This window comes from Theobroma cacao, chromosome 6 (genome assembly GCF_053813885.1).
Source record: "Theobroma cacao isolate CCN51 chromosome 6, ASM5381388v1, whole genome shotgun sequence".
NCBI classification, from domain to species: domain Eukaryota; kingdom Viridiplantae; phylum Streptophyta; class Magnoliopsida; order Malvales; family Malvaceae; genus Theobroma; species Theobroma cacao.
This window is the reverse complement of record NC_142644.1, coordinates 22,438,328-22,453,908: the sequence shown is the minus strand read 5'-3', so window position 1 is coordinate 22,453,908 and position 15,581 is coordinate 22,438,328. Positions and strand designations below refer to the sequence as shown.

General features: G+C 34.7%; 3 protein-coding genes across 4 annotated transcripts; all 3 read right to left on the bottom strand.

The window, feature by feature from the left end:
* Positions 1 to 457: 457 nt before the first annotated feature.
* On the bottom strand, positions 458 to 1,332 carry LOC18595935 (uncharacterized). The gene has a single exon (XM_007024111.3). It carries the CDS (start codon positions 1,199 to 1,201, stop codon positions 656 to 658), a length of 546 nt encoding a protein of 181 aa, XP_007024173.3. The 5' UTR covers positions 1,202 to 1,332; the 3' UTR covers positions 458 to 655.
* Positions 1,333 to 1,950: 618 nt separating this feature from the next.
* Positions 1,951 to 5,159, bottom strand: LOC18595934 (ras-related protein Rab7). 2 transcript variants are annotated; one of them, XM_007024109.3, is made up of 7 exons: positions 4,966 to 5,159; positions 4,744 to 4,770; positions 4,526 to 4,625; positions 3,668 to 3,814; positions 3,514 to 3,594; positions 3,230 to 3,375; positions 1,951 to 2,343 (listed from the first exon to the last, which is right to left on the bottom strand). In XM_007024109.3, the coding sequence occupies exons 1-7, from the start codon at positions 5,016 to 5,018 to the stop codon at positions 2,274 to 2,276; spliced, it is 624 nt and encodes a 207-aa protein (XP_007024171.1). In that variant the 5' UTR covers positions 5,019 to 5,159; the 3' UTR covers positions 1,951 to 2,273. The 2 variants fall into 2 exon arrangements, with proteins under 2 accessions (XP_007024171.1, XP_017978596.1); XM_018123107.2 differs by lacking the exons at positions 4,744 to 4,770; positions 4,966 to 5,159 and adding an exon at positions 4,206 to 4,382 and having other exon boundaries at positions 4,526 to 4,618.
* A 439-nt stretch (positions 5,160 to 5,598) lies between these two features.
* Positions 5,599 to 11,231, bottom strand: LOC18595933 (proline-rich receptor-like protein kinase PERK15). The gene is made up of 8 exons (XM_007024108.3): positions 10,724 to 11,231; positions 9,076 to 9,585; positions 8,008 to 8,094; positions 7,844 to 7,914; positions 7,416 to 7,492; positions 7,110 to 7,257; positions 6,667 to 6,828; positions 5,599 to 6,334 (listed from the first exon to the last, which is right to left on the bottom strand). Exons 1-8 carry the CDS (start codon positions 11,058 to 11,060, stop codon positions 6,026 to 6,028), a joined length of 1,701 nt encoding a protein of 566 aa, XP_007024170.3. The 5' UTR covers positions 11,061 to 11,231; the 3' UTR covers positions 5,599 to 6,025.
* Between the last annotated feature and the right edge of the window lie 4,350 nt (positions 11,232 to 15,581).

The following is a 15,581-nucleotide window of genomic DNA, read 5'->3' as shown; positions in this document are numbered from 1 at the left end:
ATATCTCATGCAGCAACTTGCTTGATGACTTCTTCAGCGTTATGCTCTATAAGTCACAGTTACTGGGAGTCTCACTCTTTTAAGATAATGTCACTGCTGTTAACACGCTATCAAACTTGAAAGACAGGAGGCTCAGCTCAATTAAATTCTCGGTTCAAGATTAAGTTAGAAACCTAACCATTCCGCATTTTGCGGATAGCAAAACACTCATACATGAAAACCACTACCTCTAAGTCCCCTGTTAGGCTACAGCTCTACCCTGATCCCTGGCTATGGAAATTTTCCAGGACCACCAAACGGGCAATGCCCTGCAATTCCTAGTTTTACAAGTTAGAAGGAGAACCCATTAAAGGATACGAAACTTGGTTGTTCTCATCCAGTCCTATGTGTTTGCATAAATATAACAATTAACAGAGCAAACTATCTATATATACATAATATAATGAAATCCTGTGAATCAAAAAAATGATGCTGCTACATTGATATACTAAAACAAAAAGTTCCTTTACCATCACAAACTTTCCATGACTTTGGCTACATAAAACCAGCAAGATTCATCATCGAATCACATACATCCATCACCTCCAAACTATTCAAGTTAAAAACAGAAAAACTTGTACAAACAGGAGCTACATTAAGCATCAAAACCAGGATCCTACGCAAAACCCTCAACCAGAATTGGTTTTTCCTTTCCCGTCTCTTCCTCCTCCTGATTTTCGTTCTTCCTTCTCTCTTTCCTTCCAATCTCCAAACCCTTTAGCTCATCATCTATACAACCCCTCCCATCCCCCGCCTCTACACCATCGCCGCCCACGACCACCGTATCCCTACCTTCCACCACTTCCCTACCGCCTTCCTTTACTTTCACGCAGCCTCCCACCGAGTCCGAGGCAGGGTCCAAAGGCTCTCCAACCACCAGCACGTCAGACATGTCCTGACAAGGTAGCGAAGCCAGGAACTCGGAGGAGCACTTGGCGCTGTCGGGAAATGGGTCGTCTCCGCATCCAGGTTCATCGTCATCTTCATCGTCAGAGTGGAAGAAGGTGGCGCCACGTGATTTGACAGCGGAGGCGGCCTTGCGGAAGGCCTCGTGTATGGAATCTGGCGGAAGAGCGCAGTCCTCGAGTCCCGCGTCTTCCAGGCGTGGAGGAAGGACCATGTCTAGAAACCCTGTTGCTTCTCGTCCTCTCGTGGCTTCCATGGAATTTTTGAAAATGATTCAGAACCCTGATCTGGGTATTCAAAGAGAAGAAAAGCTTTTGTGATTGGAAGATTTAGCGAGACCGGTAACCTTGTTTCAAGAAGAGAGAGCGGGGGGGGGGGGGGGGGGGGGGGGGGTCGGAGAGGGGTAAGTGGATATAGGAGCTATAGCCTATCCTTTCGGTCTGGAGATTTCCGTTTCCAAGGCCCAAACTATTATGCATTGGGGGTCCAAACTTCCTGCTTACTGCTTAGTAGCATGTGTCATGGGATTGCGCGGCCGCCTCCAAATGAACACCTGGCAATAACTTAGGACGAGGTTTGAAAGGATTATTATAATAACAAGTAATTGAGCAAGCAACTAGTTGAATGTGCTGGACGATTGCTGCGGATTTCCCCATTTGTATCAATTGATTTTATTAATCTTTTTCATCCAAAAAGAAGAAAATTTTATATCTATCTAAAGTAAATATTATTTACTGAATAGTCTGAAAGTTAATTATTAAAACTCCTTTTGATTGATATTCTCTTTTTTTTGCTTTTTGCCAAAATAAAAATTTAGAAAACTGAGTAAAAGACAATCGACAAGAGGTAAAAAAGAGCCTAAGTTTCTATTTTTGATACTTTTATCTTTCCTTAAGCCCAGGAATAACAAGTTCTAACCAACTCAAATTTGCTCTGGCTTTGCCTCAGTACGGAGATTATCTATCAGAAGTTCAATCATGTTACCCAGGGAAACGATAAAAGCAATACAACAGAAAGAGAGGCTCCATATTTTATTACAACAGAATATCAGTGATCATGACACGGGAACCTTGGTACAGTTACCTTTTAGCAGGAGGACTAATGAACAATCAATTTCTTGTACTAAATGAAAAGAATTCAACAAAAGGAGAGGATCACCTCAACTTTTCTTTTCTAACCAACTTATGATACAAAAATCCGACCTTATAGGAGTAAAATCATCCCTAGTTTATTCATTTTCAGAACCTGCACCATTGACTGATGGATATGAGAAATCCATGGCACCTGTTTAGCACCCTGATCAAAAGAGCCCCATCTGAAAGACTCATTTAACATTCGCACCCAGTAGACCTCTGTGACCGTCCTCCGCCAGCAACATCAATGGTTTCAGGAAGGTATCTTTCATCATCAATAATTAAACACAGACAATTAGCAATTAGTGAAGAATGTGGTTATCCACAGTCTAATTCCATATTCACAAGGCTTTCTACAAACTATTGCATAGAATCACACACACAAACACACATATATGGACATTACATTTTACACATTTAAGAACTATTCTACAGACGCAAGGCATAAAGAAAATTTCATGAGGCATCATGCTGGCCATTAAGCAAACTCCTATTTCAGCAGATTAGCTGTCAAATTATAAAGGGCTTAATTTGTAATTCAACTCTGACAATATCCATGACCCATTTGGAAGATACTGAAAGAATCTCATGCGCATCAATCAAAGGTATCCAAGGAGGAATTCAACGAAAAAAAAACAGTTTAAAAATGGTATTGAGGAACTCCATTAAAGATCTCACACATAATGGCATGGATAGGTCACCATTCGAAATGAGCCCATGACAATATCTTTACCTGAGGAGCACTCAATTGCAATTGAAGAAGTAAAAACTGGTCCATCATAGAAAGAAAGGCCAGATTACATCTCCAACTGTTAATTTACTCTCTTTGTCATGTTCTTCTACTTTAATATTTTATTATATTTCTTTAAAGACTGATCCATCAGCATAAACATCAAAACATCATTAATTTATACAGATTTTGCTTCCCAACATCTAACATCCCCTAGTAAAAGTAAGCAGATAATTACTACAACAAGGCTCTGTTTAGTTGATGCTTTTACTACTTGATTTTTGCATTTTTGTAAAAACAATGAATAGTAAGCAAAGAGAAAAAAAAAATAGAAAAGTAATAGAAAACAAAAGACAAATAGCAAAAAGCAAAAGCATCAACTAAACAGAGCCTAAACTATTCAGAAACATACAATACTTACATTTCTTCTTCAGGTTCATTCTTGAGAGCATTTTTAGCTATGCACTCAAATGCTGCATCAACATTGAATCCTTCTTTTGCAGAGGTCTCAAAGTATGGTATGTTTCCCTTCGAAGCACACCATGCCTTTGCTTTTTTTTCAGAAACCTAAACCAGAAAGGAATAACCACATTCATACACCACCATAAGTCCATTCACATGCTGATTTGATACTATAAAGCACTAAGAAAGCTTTAGGCAAATGGAGGCAAGAAACGCAAGTCAAGAGGGTGGAAGACATCTTACCACTCGACTGTTGCCACCATCAACATCAACCTTGTTTCCCAACACCACAAATGGAAAGTTTTCGGGGTCAGAAGGACTGGCCTGAGCATTCGAAAAATAACTTTAGTCATTCATCCAGTTAAGACATTCTACATGTCATTGAATAGAATATTACCTGAATCAGAAACTCTTCCCGCCAGTTGTTAAGATTATCAAAGGACTTCATGACATTCACATCATACACAAGTACACAACAATCAGCACCACGGTAGAAAGCCACACCTAAACTTTGAAACCTTTCCTGCCCTGCAGTATCCCATATCTATGCATACAAAGAGAAAAAAGAGTATCAACGCTAAGAAATGTAAATAAAGCTTACTCTCACTACTTCTCAACCGAATTACATATCTTTGGAAAGAATAGGCAAAGGTTGGCTTGGTTTCTACAATTGACTATTGCCACTCAAAGATGGCAACATCAGACTATATTTGCCTATAGAATCTAAAAATCACACTGCATTATCATCATGTGGAACAGCAGAAATCACAAAACAAGGATTAAATTAAGATAATAGGCAATGAAACAAGATTTTGCTCATCATTTTATTCGGCACCTTATCTCACCAAATTGAATATTCAAACTACCAGTTTTGTCATCAAAAGACTCCCTATCATTGTCATTTTTGGTTATAAACTAGATCAGGCAAAAATTACCATGAAAATTTTTAAATTTGGCTGGTGACATCCCTTTGTGGCCACATCTTCAGCTTGCATTCAGAACTAAAGACCCATTGAAAATTACATTCCCTAAGGGCAGGGTGTGAACTTCTCACTCTCCAGCAAATTTTCATACCCACAATCTGCTGCTGAATTTCCCAAGAGGATTCATAGCTAAACAAGGCAAATTTTATCACCTTAATGGTTACATATGCAATCACTAACTTGACAGAGTAATCAAATTCTGTTGCAAACAGTAACATACAGTAGTAAATTTAAAGGAAATAAATTTTCTTAGAAAATGAACAATTTTTTACCTGCAATGTAAACAATCTATCTTCAAATTGAACCTCTTTTGTCAAAAAATCGGCTCCTATCGTCGCTTTGTACTGATTACTAAACTTACGATTAACATACCTAATTCCAATAAAATTACCCATAATTAGAACACCAGAAGCAGCAACGGAATATCCAAAATTCAACAATTAACAAAAAAAAAGGAAGAAAAGATTAGAATTGAAGTTTCAAAGCTTACTGATTCATTAGAGATGTCTTCCCAACCCTAAAATAAAATAATAGTAATAAAGATCAAATGCATGTTAGCAAAAAAACAAAGCAAATAGTTTTAATTAAAATAGAAATGAATCAAATTTTCAATTCTGATACGAATAAAAAGAAAGGAAATTAAAATAAGAGAAAACAAACAGAAAAAAGAAAAAAAAAGAGGAAGAAGAAGGAGAACCGATTATAAGATTACCCGCTGTCACCGAGAATTATGACCTTTAGAAGCATACGCCTACGAGAAGCCATGGGATCGGATTTGAGAATTTAAAAATCGTTTGAATAATTGTAGAAAACTGTGGGATTTTGCTTAATTTATTTTGTTTATCTTCGATTTGAGAGAAATTTTGGATGGTTGATTAATTTGATTTGTTTTGCCCAGAGAACGAAATTGATATAGTTTTCAGCCACTCAAGTTGTCAAATGCGCAGCACAAACAAAGACCGACGGTTGAGAATATTCCAAAAATGCCCTTTTTTATTTGTTGAATTTACATTCGTTTTGGCCATAGCCGTTGGGTAATCATTCAATTAGACCTTGGATTTTATATTATTTCACTTGGACGGTTCGTTTTATATTGTCTAATACATAAACATGTTTGTGAGATGACCATGTCCGAGTTTGACTAACCATCAAGGGGGGCCGAGATGTGGTGGGAAATCAGAGGTCCAATGCGATACGACAGCCCCCCATTGCAGCACCCTGCCTTTGCCTCCCCTGCGATTGCAGCCCCTAAGAACAAAGATGAAACCACTGTTTATGATATTTACAGAATTCTACCCCCCACTGTATGATAAAAAGTCAGGATTCGCGTGGCTAGAGCACAGTATAATGAAACAATGTTGCAATTCATTGAAGCTCAGCTACAGAAATTGATACAACAGTTAACTTCTTGCCGTGAACTAGAATTGGTATTACTACAACAAATATACAGGCAATAGAGGTTCAGCCAACTCTGAATAATAATCACACACTACTTGAAATCGATGCATCTTCCGGTGGAATTCACAAAATCCACCCAATCCTCAAAACCCAAATCTTGACTTCACTATGGCTACCATTCTACTTTAACTGACTTTTCCGATAGCAGATGAAAACCAAAGACCTGGGCAGGGGAGGAATGCATCTCAAACAAATCTCATCTATTCGGCCCAGGGATCTCATATTTCCTTTCCCCCAAATTGGCAAACAAGGCAACAATGAAAAAGCTTGATGGTAAAAGAATAGACTCTTTCCAAACAATTTGCAATAGATTGTCACGAGCTTCCACTAACGTCTTTGCTTTCTTTCTCCACTTTCGACGTATCCATCTCTTGGGTAGTATGTTGGCCTTCAGTGCTGGAGCTAGATGGGTTGAGACCATAGTCACTGGTGTGCCCACTGTATTCACTACTACCAAGCTCTTGGCTTTCAAGTGCCATCTTCCGGAACTTCTTTATGTCTTCCTTATATTGAGTTGCGCTGTAATCAGAACTTCCATAAGAACTGAACACTGTGCTGTGCCCAGGTGTGATTCCCTCATTTAGATCATCCAGAGACATATTTCCTTCCAGAGTTCGAGCTATCTGCTTGGTAAAGTGACAGCATACAGTTACATGCCAGCATACAGTCCAAAGTCGTGCATTGTCAAATTAAAATATCTCGGCCTCAACAAATTTCCATTGATTTGGAACATGCAGATGCTATAAATTAAAAGAAGAAAACATTCCAAAGGATTAAAATAAATCTAGAGGTTCAATATGTTATAATAAATACCAATTATTAACTTTTTCAAGTGGCGATATGTTACCATGCCTCAGAAGGACTAACCATTCAACTCTAGAATTTTTATCTAATTGATAAAATGAAAAGTGTTAATTAAGGACCAAAACTAATATTAAGCAGTTACTCAAAGAACCTGGCTCATCCGTGGGCGATGCCTTGCTGAATGACGCACACAGGCTGCAGCACAAGCAACCATTTGAGTCAGTTCACTGGAGTCATAGTCCTTCTGCAACCTTGGATCCACAAATGCATCAAAATTTCCTTGTTCCAAAGCCTGTGAGAGCAAAGGCCTTGCCTAGAATTCAATAAAAGGATCTGTTATTCATCCCATGCCAGGAAAAGCACTATTACATACGGATTTGAGACAAGGGGTTGGGAGGCCATTGGAGTTTGATAGAGAAGATCTGGCATTTGCCTGTCCTAGTGCAGGCCTGAACTTTGGTTTTGAGCATTTAAAGCATATAAAAATCACCCCTTTTAACATAAGGAATCACTTAAAACCAGCAAAATGCATGATTGACTTGATTATTATTTACATTACAATGAACTGATTAATACCAAAAAAGGAATACAGACCCAATCAACTATGCTGTCATCAAAGAACGGCTGAGCTTTATCAACAGGGCGGCGTCCAGTAATCAACCCCAGAAGCACAATCCCAAAGGAGAAAACATCTGACTTCTCAGTGAGCTTCCCACTGGAGGCATACTCTGGAGCCATGTAACTGCAAATGTGCATTCTTTTCAGAAGAGATGTATAAAATTTTTACAGACTATAGATTAAAGAAAATCTAATGCAAAATGCAAGGGCTAAGCCAAAGTTCTTCAATTTTTGCAACAATATCAACTGTTATGAGGGAACAAGAGAAAATACGCATATTACCCAAAAGTTCCCATTACTCGAGTGGAGACATGAGTATCAGTATCTAAAGAATACTTTGCAAGTCCAAAATCTGCAACCTGAAAAAAACAAGTTCAAGTGAATTAATTGCATTCAAAAAGATGTACAAAACTTAGGCCACTCAAATTAAAAATAAGCTTTCTTTACAGCAACACATTCAGAACAAAGTTAACCTAAAGTATCTTTAAAACCTCTTACGATCAAATTCATTTTCTATTCAGTGTTTCAATCTAAAGGATGATTTGCTTGTTAAAGTATCATGCAATCAACAGCTTATTTTTTCAAGGTGACATCCAAAGAGCTGATATGACATACATAATGAACTTTTCTTCGTACTCAGGAGGCAAAGGAATAAATTAACCTAGTGGCTACATAATAATACCATTCAATTTCAAAAACTGAAAGAATACCTTTGCCTCAAAGCCATTATCAAGAAGAATGTTAGCTGCCTTGATATCACGATGTATGATCTTGGGCTGACCTGATTATATATTTATGTTTAGTGGGAGAAAAGTAGAAACTGTGAGACTAGAAACTGGAAAGTGCTTAAAGTAGATGAGTAAAGAATCCTCACAGTCTTCATGCAGATACGCCAATCCTTTAGCTGCACCCAGAGCAATTTTCAATCTGGTTGACCAGTTCATAACCGGCCTGTCTTTTCCTGCATGCATCATTTTCCATCCAGTTAAAACCAAACTATCATAGTTAAGAGATGCATATACAGCTATACACCCTTAGTCTAAGTTGTGATCTCAATTTTATACTTCTGTCCTCTATGCCCATTGAAGAACCAGTTAGTATTAAAAAAACACTTTTTGTTTCACATATAAGTATATGACTTAATCTATTAATTATCCACCATATGCAAGAAGAAGTGCATAATCTTTATTATTCCTATATGTTTCCCTTCTGCACGAGTACGTCACATATTTCTTTTTTCAACTTTGTAACTTTTCTTTAGCTCGAGTTATGAATTTTTCAAAAGCTTTATCAAGTATTATTCATTCCTAAGAACAAAACACATACAATGTTTAACCATTTATTTCTTTTGTTGCTAAGCACCATCCTGAGCAAGCTCAAAAATAGCAGTATGATTATCCACCTCCATATACAATAAATTTATTGCATTTTCAGCATTTCAAAAAATATAATATTTCATGACTGACATAGAGTTTGATTCAGAACACAAGGTATCAAAAATCATTTGAATTAAATTCTTCAAAATCCCTCAAAGCACCCAGATAGAATGAATCAAAAATAGCAGTATGATTATCCACCTCCATATACAATAAATTTATTGCATTTTCAGCATTTCAAAAAATATAATATTTCATGACTGACATAGAGTTTGATTCAGAACACAAGGTATCAAAAATCATTTGAATTAAATTCTTCAAAATCCCTCAAAGCACCCAGATAGAATGAAAAGAAAGATACCAGGAACATAAGTTTGCAAACTTTGCCAAATTTTCAAAAGAGACATAATATCAGTAAAATAAGCAAATACTTAAAACAAGATAAAACATATATATTAAGATTAGAACCACAATGTTTATCCTCTTTTTTTTTGTCTTTTATGGACATGTTCATCTTCTCACACCAGGTGGGGTGGGAGAAAAATTTAACCACCAAAATGACTCACCATGTAAATGAAACTCTAATGTGTTATTTGGAACAAACTCATAAACAAGCAATCTCTTGTCTCCAGTGATGCAGTATCCAACTAGTGAAACAAGATGTCTGTGATGCACACGGCTAATGATGTCAACCTCTGCTTGAAATTCACGCTCACCCTGTCCACTTCCAGCTTTTAACTGCTTAACTGCAACTACTTTCCCGTTTTTTAGTACTCCCTTGTGCACATAACCAAAACCTCCTTGACCAATGAGGTTGGGATCAGAAAAATTATCCGTTGCCAATGCCAAGTCTTCATAAGTAAATGTTCCCAGGGAATGTCCTATGCCCATTCCTGGGGAAGCTAATGGATGTGACGGTTTCTCAAAGCCCAAACTAGTACTTGTTGAAGGAGGTTCAGCAGAAGCATATTCATTCACCAGTGGCTGGTGAAGATGTGGTGCAATTCCTGGTGGAGGTGTAGGCTTTGGCAGACCAGCAACTTGAGGAGCATTATGCTGCCAATGCTGAGGGTCAACTGGACGTATAACAAGCATGCAAGAATTAGCATAAATTCTATAAATTTTAGAATGTTGGATCATTTGTTTGTTTTATTCCACCTTAGACTATAATCAGAAAGCAGACTAACTGTCCAGCTGAAAACATATCATACAAGAATGAAAAACACTAATGCCTTGACTGAATCAAAATACAGGCGCATAAACAACCTTCAATATGTCATTTTCTGCTCCTCAAACATCATCAGAAAGGAACTTCCAGATTATTATTTATTTCACAGCACCACCGATAAAATTGTCAAAGTGTCAATACTGGTTGACCACTTCACTTCACTACCAGAGTGTGTATGTGTATATGTGTGTGCATGTGGATGTATGTGCTCGTGTGTGGGCACGAATGTCTGCATGTGTGCATGTCTTTTGAGAGAAGGAGAGAGATACCCCAACACCAAATATGTTCACTGATGGTTTTGAAAGTTGAATAGAATAATTCTCATTCTATTATTGTATAAATGGTTTGAATATGCAAATTGCAAATTAATATGGAAACATTGGGTTATCACCACGATGACAAGAACAATAAAACTGACACCCCCACATCTTACTCAACGCAAGACTACAACAGCTTACAAATTCATGACAACTTTCAACCAGAACTTTATAAACATTCAAGCAGCATTCTTCTGATCTTCTCTGTCAATTTATTCAGGTTAACTCCAAAAGAAAAATATGACATAAAAATGCAGGCTCCTAGATATAAATTAAACCAAAAAAAATCAAAGGTTCATAGCAAACCCAATTAAATAATATAAAATACTGACCAAGAAACTCAAGATTCACTATAGTAAACCAAAAATCTTATATCCAAAACACCAATATAGAAACAAATAAATAAAAAGTAGACGAAATGTAGACCAGTTCTAGTTTTCACATCGTCGCACGATACAAACAAAACTAATACCTTTTAAAAAAAATAAACCTAGAATTCATAAAAATAATATTAAAAAACTGAAGTCCCATTTTTTAAGCAAACTGCGATAAATGATACCTCAAAAAATGGAATTAATAAACAGCCATCATTAAGCAATTAAATAAAGAAGTGCAACTTCTTAAATTATAATTATTTTTAAAAAATTAAAAAAATTCTATTTAACTGACCTTTAGGCCCTTGAGGAGGAGGACCCCCAGAATAATTCTGGGCAAGCTTCCTCTTCCTCCTCCTATAAAAAATTACGAAAATGCCCACTCCAATCAGCACAATTATTGCCCCCAACCCCACCCCTACTATAAGCCCCGCTAACGTTCCACGCGGCAAGCCCCCGCTCGGTGGAGACTCCTGCGCAACTGGTGACGTACCATTTGGAGGTGCAGCCGCTGGAGGAGGAGGCGAAACTGAGGAGGAAGTGTTAGTAGATGGCGGCAGCGCAGCAGGAGGAGAAGTAGTGTTGGAAGAGGAAGGCGGCGAAGTCGGTGACGGAGATGGTGGTGTAGACATCGCCGGAGAGAATCTCCGGAGAGGTTTCGATAATATCGAGGTTTTGAATTTTCTTTTCCTTTTTTACGCGTGAGCTTTGAAAACCATAGTAGAAGCTGAAAGACAGAATGTGGAAGGGATTTTCTTTCCTTTTTTTTTTCTTTGTTTCGTTTTTTTTGCTTTTGTCTTTGTTTGGATAGAACAGAGAGAAAGAATGTGTGGACTGAGTGGGCCCTACTTCTGACTTGAACAAAAACGACGTCGTGTTTAACTTATGTGTTTTAAAGACAAAATTTCGCTGGTTGTGTCTGATTGTCCTAAGGGAGGAAATGTTGCAACGTGTGGATTTTATTTTATTTTATTTTGTTTTGTAAAAATATAAATTATTAAAATTTAGTTTGGTTATTATTATTTTTTCTTTTATTTATTTTTATTTTTATTTTATACAAAAATCAAAATAAATAACGAAAACATCAAAATAAAAGAACATAATTTAATGTATAATTAATTTGAGCTTTTATTACCTTTATTTACTATTTGACTGATTGTTAAATAGATTTTTCACAAAATAACAACAAAGAAGATTAAAATTTATGTTAAAAAATGGAAAAACCAAAAAAAGGACAATACAATAATTGCGTTCCATTGTGGTTTAAGAGGATAAGGACTCCTCCATGGGTAAAAAGTAACAGGCAGGCTAAGAGGCATTGATATCGACGTATAATTTGTATTAGAATTAAATCACATTTACTAAGAAAAAGAGTGGTTAAAAGGAAAGAATAATAACTCAACTAATAATAGGGCTCCTATTTATGGGAATTATGATGGATATAATTAGCTTTTTATGTCTTTTATAATTAAGAGAAAAACCATTGGATTGAGATCAAGAAACTTAAATATGAGACTTTCATTTTATATATATATATATATATATATATATAAATACCAGAGCTGCCTCCAACTGACTATCACGTCTTTCTGAGCCGATGCATGTCATGAATGTAACATCAAAACGGAGATTTCCCATGAAATCGTCGGCTCTTTGTCTTTCTCAACTTTAGATGCTTCAAAATCACAACATGGCCTCTGCTACTTCTTATTCGACCTCCAGGAGACATTAACTTGCTGTTTAGCCCAATCACCTCTCTGGGAAACCTAACTCTGGTTCTAAACAGATCATCATCGTTTTATGTTATACGATTTATTAAACATAATGAAATGAAAAATATTATTTTGTTTTAATAACAAAATTAATACATATAATAACGGAAACGCGCGGAATCAGCTCCCAGCTGGGCTTTAAAATATTTAGGCCCAATCGGCCTGTCTTGTTCAAAATGTTTAGTGCAATAACAACATTTGGGAGTGCCAAATTGATTTGAGCCACAAATCTCAGATTCGCATTTCATTTCAGTGCCTTCTTTAAATGAAAAGACATTAAAGGAAATGATGCTCTTTCTTTTCCGCTTTGCAGTACAAGAAAATAATGATAAATAAATAAATAAGAAGAAGAAGAAAAGAAAAGAGGCATGGCATTTGTCTGGTCTGGTCTGGTCTGGTCAGGTCCAAGTCTTGTTAAATGATGAGGTGATGCCATGGACATGGGTTCCAACCTGGCTATCATGAAGAAAAGGAGGGGATGGGCTTTGGCCAGCGTCCAGTGAGGTTAATCATTCTTCTCACTTCCCGGTTGGTTGGGACCTGCAATGTTGCGTACTTAGCACGAAATGAATCCCCCCTAAACAAATTGTTTACATGCTCCAATAACTCACATCCTTTGTTGCCTTTCACCGTGGAAATACATGTTGAGATTCTTTCTGCAATATTTTTATGGCTTTAACCACTTTTCCATAACATGCACAAGGCACACAATTTCGATATTTTTCAGTGCTTATAATTTTGGGTAATGCTAAATGAGCTGTAAATTAGGCAAAATAATATAAGGACATAAATACCTGGAAAAAGTTTTTAAATTATTTTAATAATTTTTTATTTTTTATTTTAAATCAAATAAATCGATTAATTATTATTAATCAAATATTAATTATTATTTCATATCACGCGATATGTCAAAATAAATGATAACATGATATATTAATATAACTTTATAATGTAATCGGGTGATATTTTTTATCATACATTAAATAAATATATAAATAATAAATAATATTTTAATTAATGTCAATTAATTAATCTTTAATTATAAAATTAAAGAGTTTATTTGATTTAAAAGAAAAATATAAAGATTTTATTTAACATAATAAAAAATAAAATTTTATTTAAATTTTTTTAAATAATTTAAAAGTTTTTTTAAAGAATTATATATAAAAAAATGATATATTTGGAGTTAATATTTGTCAATTTAATTTTTAGTCTCGGAATTTCGACTGATTTAGCATTCTTGTATATTGTTTTTGATGTGATGTTAAGTAATTTTAGCTTCTAAGAGAGATAATACTTCTACCCAAGGAAAAACTAGAAGGCAAGGAAAGAGTTTTATGTCAGGAAAGGTTACAACGCTGACATGTGCACTTTGAACCTAAACCCTACCAAAGTTAAATCACAATAGGTTAATTAGATTATGGGCTGAGTCTAGCCCTTTGAATTGAGATCAGGGCCGGAGCGTCCCTTTGTAGTGGGGGGCATGGCCCCTCAAACTTTTTGAAACTTTTTATATGTTATATATTTTTTAATAATTTTTTTAAAATAATTTATTAATAAATAATTAATATAATTTAAAAATAATAAATGATTTTACAAGTCCATTCAATTTTACTTAAATTCTTAATTTTTTTTAAATTTTTAAAAGTTCTTCACTCATCTTTTTCTCTTTTCTTTTTTATCCTTGTATTGTGAAATTATAAAAAAGTAAAATTTTTATTTAATTTTTTTATTTATATTATTTATTTATTTTTTAATTATATTCTATTTGCTCATATATTTTAAATTTTTATAAAATTTTTTTTTAAATTTCTATAAATCATCAACCACATTTTTTTTGTTTTATAGGTTATACCTCTTACTTGTCATGATTTCTTTTTTCTGTTATATGGATTTTATTTTTAATGATTTTAATTTTTAAAAATTTAAAAATTATTGTATATGTAATTTTCAAATATAAGTTCTAGTATTGCATTATTAGTTGTTGTTCAAAATTTCACTAATATGTTATTTTTTATTAATCTTAATCATATAAAAAAATTATCTTGAGTATATGTTTTTAATGTGCTTTATGTTTTATATTTAGTTGAAAAAAAATTATCTTGAGTATAAGAAAAAATTATTAATTCTATCTGTCGTATTTAACTATTTATAGTTTATGCATTATAATTTAATATTTAGTATTACAAACTTAAATATAATAAAATAAAAATATTAGATGTTGATAATATTAATATTTTAGTGGTTTATATTGAGAAAGACAAGATTTGAAAACAAAATGAATAATAAATTTCTTATAAATAATTTAGTTATTTATATTAAAAAAGATATTACCATCGTTAAACAAAACTTTTCTACAACACTATTATAAGTTTTTTTCTTTTTATTTTTATTTTATTTATATATTATATAAAATTATTATCTATTATAAATCTTTTTATTATTAATGATGAAGTTCAATATATTAATTTTAAAAATTTTTAATTTTTATTTTTTTTAACTTTTGACCCTAAATAAAATTAACTAGTTCCGTCCTTGATTGGGATCATAGAGGTAAAAGAAAAAATTTATACTAATGGATTAAAACAGGAAAGTTCTAGACAGCAAGGGCCAGATGTAAGGAAAGATACCTCATTACCGGCAAGAGGCAGAAAAAGGAGAGAAACCGGGTAGTTCTCTTTATTGCAAGTAATGTAGCATGTTCCATTTTCCTTTCTTTGCCTGGCGAGCAGAGCAGAGCAGACCCACTTCCTTTTGATGCCCTTGCCAAATTGGCTTTGTGTTTGTGGGCACAACCTATTTCTAATGTCGAGTAAAGTAGAATTTGAGGCTTCCAGGCAACAACATGTGCATTAATTATTCAAGGAAGGAAAAGATTGTTTCAACTTGGGATTTACAGGTTTCCTGATAAAACATCCATCTTTAGTCAGAGCATGCGTGCCGCGCGTGAGTAGCTGATTAATTAGCTCAGCTGCAACTCAAAAATGCTGGCCATTTTCATTTCCTTCTCCAACTGAAACTTCATATTAAAAGTTACAAGGAGTAAGATAACGAACAATAGTCAACTACCTAAGGAGTTTCCAATTCATTATATAAAGAGAATGGTTGGGAGAAACACTGAATTCTGTAAAGCTATCAGGCAATACGTCCACTTCAAACTCATGTGCTATTACTATTGCAGAGTATCTCGTTTGAGCTGTCAGTTAGTGACTAGAATTAAAGTTGGAAATGCCTCCCACCAACTTAATATTTATGAAAGAAAAAGAAGCTCAACTGTTCGAATAATTCAATGCATTTGTAAACTTTGTCTCAAAGTTTTACAAGCTAGCTAGAGGATGGACCTTCAGTTAACTTGAGGATTGAAATCCAATGGACAATTTG